Consider the following 2,046-nt stretch of genomic DNA (forward strand, 5'->3'; position numbering starts at 1 on the left):
TGAACGAATGACTTGATCTGTAACATAATAAAATATAAAGAAATATGTAACTGAGTATTTGTCTTAATTTGCAGAATGTTTGATTTGCCGGCAACAAAACGCTTACACTAGTGATGGGCAGATGAAGCCTCATGAAGCACTGAAGCTTTTCATCCAATTGGTTCACCCCAACGCGAAGCTTCTTGAAGCTTCATTTGCTCTAGCAGGATTATTTGGAAATGCTTAAAATGGAAATGATCATTTACTGTGAGGTGTGGACAGTGGTTGTGCTTTTGTAACATTGAGGCAAGGACAGTGATTAATGTTTAGGGGACACATCATTGGTTTTTATTTAAAAACAACAGTTTCTCCACTGTGGCAGGTCGTAGGCGATTTCTTTTTTTGGACAATATTTCCCCTGCCTTTGAAAACACTCGCTCACAGGGCACAGATGAGGCAGGGGTACACAGGTATGTCAGTGCTAACTTATATAAGTGAGGGTAGACATATTTCTGTCTCTCCCAGTATTTAAGGGGGTCCTCCAGCCTTCCAATATTTGGCTCCATCATGTACCGTTGGACCTCAATATTTGCGTCTGCTGTCACATTTTATGTCTGTGTCTGCCTGACACTCTCATCCAGGCGACGCCACAGGTTGTTACCTAAACAAAAAGGAGAGTCTTATGAGATACTACCAATTCAATTTCCAATTCAATGTTATTTCTATAGCGCCAAATAATAACAACAGTCACCTCAAGGCGCTTCATATTGTACAGTAGATCATACAATAATAGATACAGTGGAAAACCCAACATTCAGTTTATATAAATGCAACTAAAATGCAATAACAATGGTACCGTGGGAAACAGCCTCAACAGATTGTGACGTTGATGGCTGTGGTGGTGGTGCGGAGGAAGAGGTGGTGGAGGCCCTCATTACGGAAGCACATTCTGCTTTCAGTCTTTTTTCTGCTTCGCTAGCTCTTGCAGGGCTGAGAAACCCGAGTTTTCTGAACCTTGGGTCCAGCAGTGTCGCAAGGAACATAATGCTCATGGTCTGTATTTTATCTAGCTTCTCTCTCAATAGCATCCTCAGCTTCTGAGCCAGAGAAGATCCAATGGATGGTGGTTCTACCATTTGTTCATTGAGGCAATGATCCAGCATAGTGAGCAAAGGTATGACCTTTGACCCAGGCACCCTTTTTTCCTGAGAGAGCTCAGTGGTTGCATCGTTAAATGGTGCTAGGACAACCAGACACTCTGAAATTATACCAAATTCCTCAGATGACAGAGGTGGGATGTCTGTTGTGAGACTTGCCAAAGCAGCACCCACTGGCTCCCTTTGCTCGAAAAGTCTTTGCAGCATATTGTAAGTGCTGTTCCAGCGGGTTTCCACCTCCTGTAGTAGTTTGTGTTGAGGCTTCCTTAGTTGTTCCTGCACGACTGAAAGCCTCTCCTTACAAAATACAATTTGAAAAAGCATACATTAGATTGTCAAGGGAGCAGAACTATACACATAAGTAGAATTAAAGAAACTGTAATTAAGCCACTTAAGAACTTACCTTTGCAGAGGTACTGCTCCTGAAATATCCCATGATCTTCCTGGACTTGGCTCAGATGTCAGAGAGCTCAGGGGTCTGGTCAAGGGCCTTCTTCACCACTAAGTTCAGGGTGTGAGCTATGCATATGGCATGTTTAAGTCTTAGCTCCCTTGCACAAGCCCCCATGTTGGCAGCCCCATCTGTTACTAGGCATGTGACTTTGTCAGTAATTGCCCATTCTGCCATGAGTGTGCCTTTCACCTGTGCAATGTTTTCTGCAGTGTGTGCATTAGGAAAATATTGCACTCCTAAAACAACGGTGTTTAATGTGCTGGACTCATCAACAAAATGGCAGGTGACTGCAAGATAGGCCTCTGTGTTGATGGAGGTCCACATATCTGGTGTCAGACTCACAGCTGCTGCCTTCTCAACGCTGGCCTTAGCTTTCTCCTTCATCTCCTGGTACCTGGCCTCCACCATGACTTTCAGGGCCTAAAGGAAAGTAAAAACATTTTGTTCACAAGTACG

General features: G+C 43.6%; 1 protein-coding gene across 1 annotated transcript; it reads right to left on the bottom strand.

Annotated features, from left to right (window-relative positions):
• Window positions 1-587: 587 nt before the first annotated feature.
• Window positions 588-1,572, bottom strand: LOC146712195 (zinc finger BED domain-containing protein 4-like). Its single transcript, XM_085435966.1, has 3 exons — window positions 1,540-1,572; window positions 836-1,433; window positions 588-640 (listed from the first exon to the last, which is right to left on the bottom strand). Exons 1-3 carry the CDS (start codon window positions 1,570-1,572, stop codon window positions 588-590), a joined length of 684 nt encoding a protein of 227 aa, XP_085292092.1.
• Between the last annotated feature and the right edge of the window lie 474 nt (window positions 1,573-2,046).

This window comes from Copadichromis virginalis, linkage group LG3 (genome assembly GCF_057382275.1).
Source record: "Copadichromis virginalis isolate Kocher_CV1m ecotype Utaka linkage group LG3, C_Virginalis_male_GT1.1, whole genome shotgun sequence".
In the NCBI taxonomy this organism is placed as follows: domain Eukaryota; kingdom Metazoa; phylum Chordata; class Actinopteri; order Cichliformes; family Cichlidae; genus Copadichromis; species Copadichromis virginalis.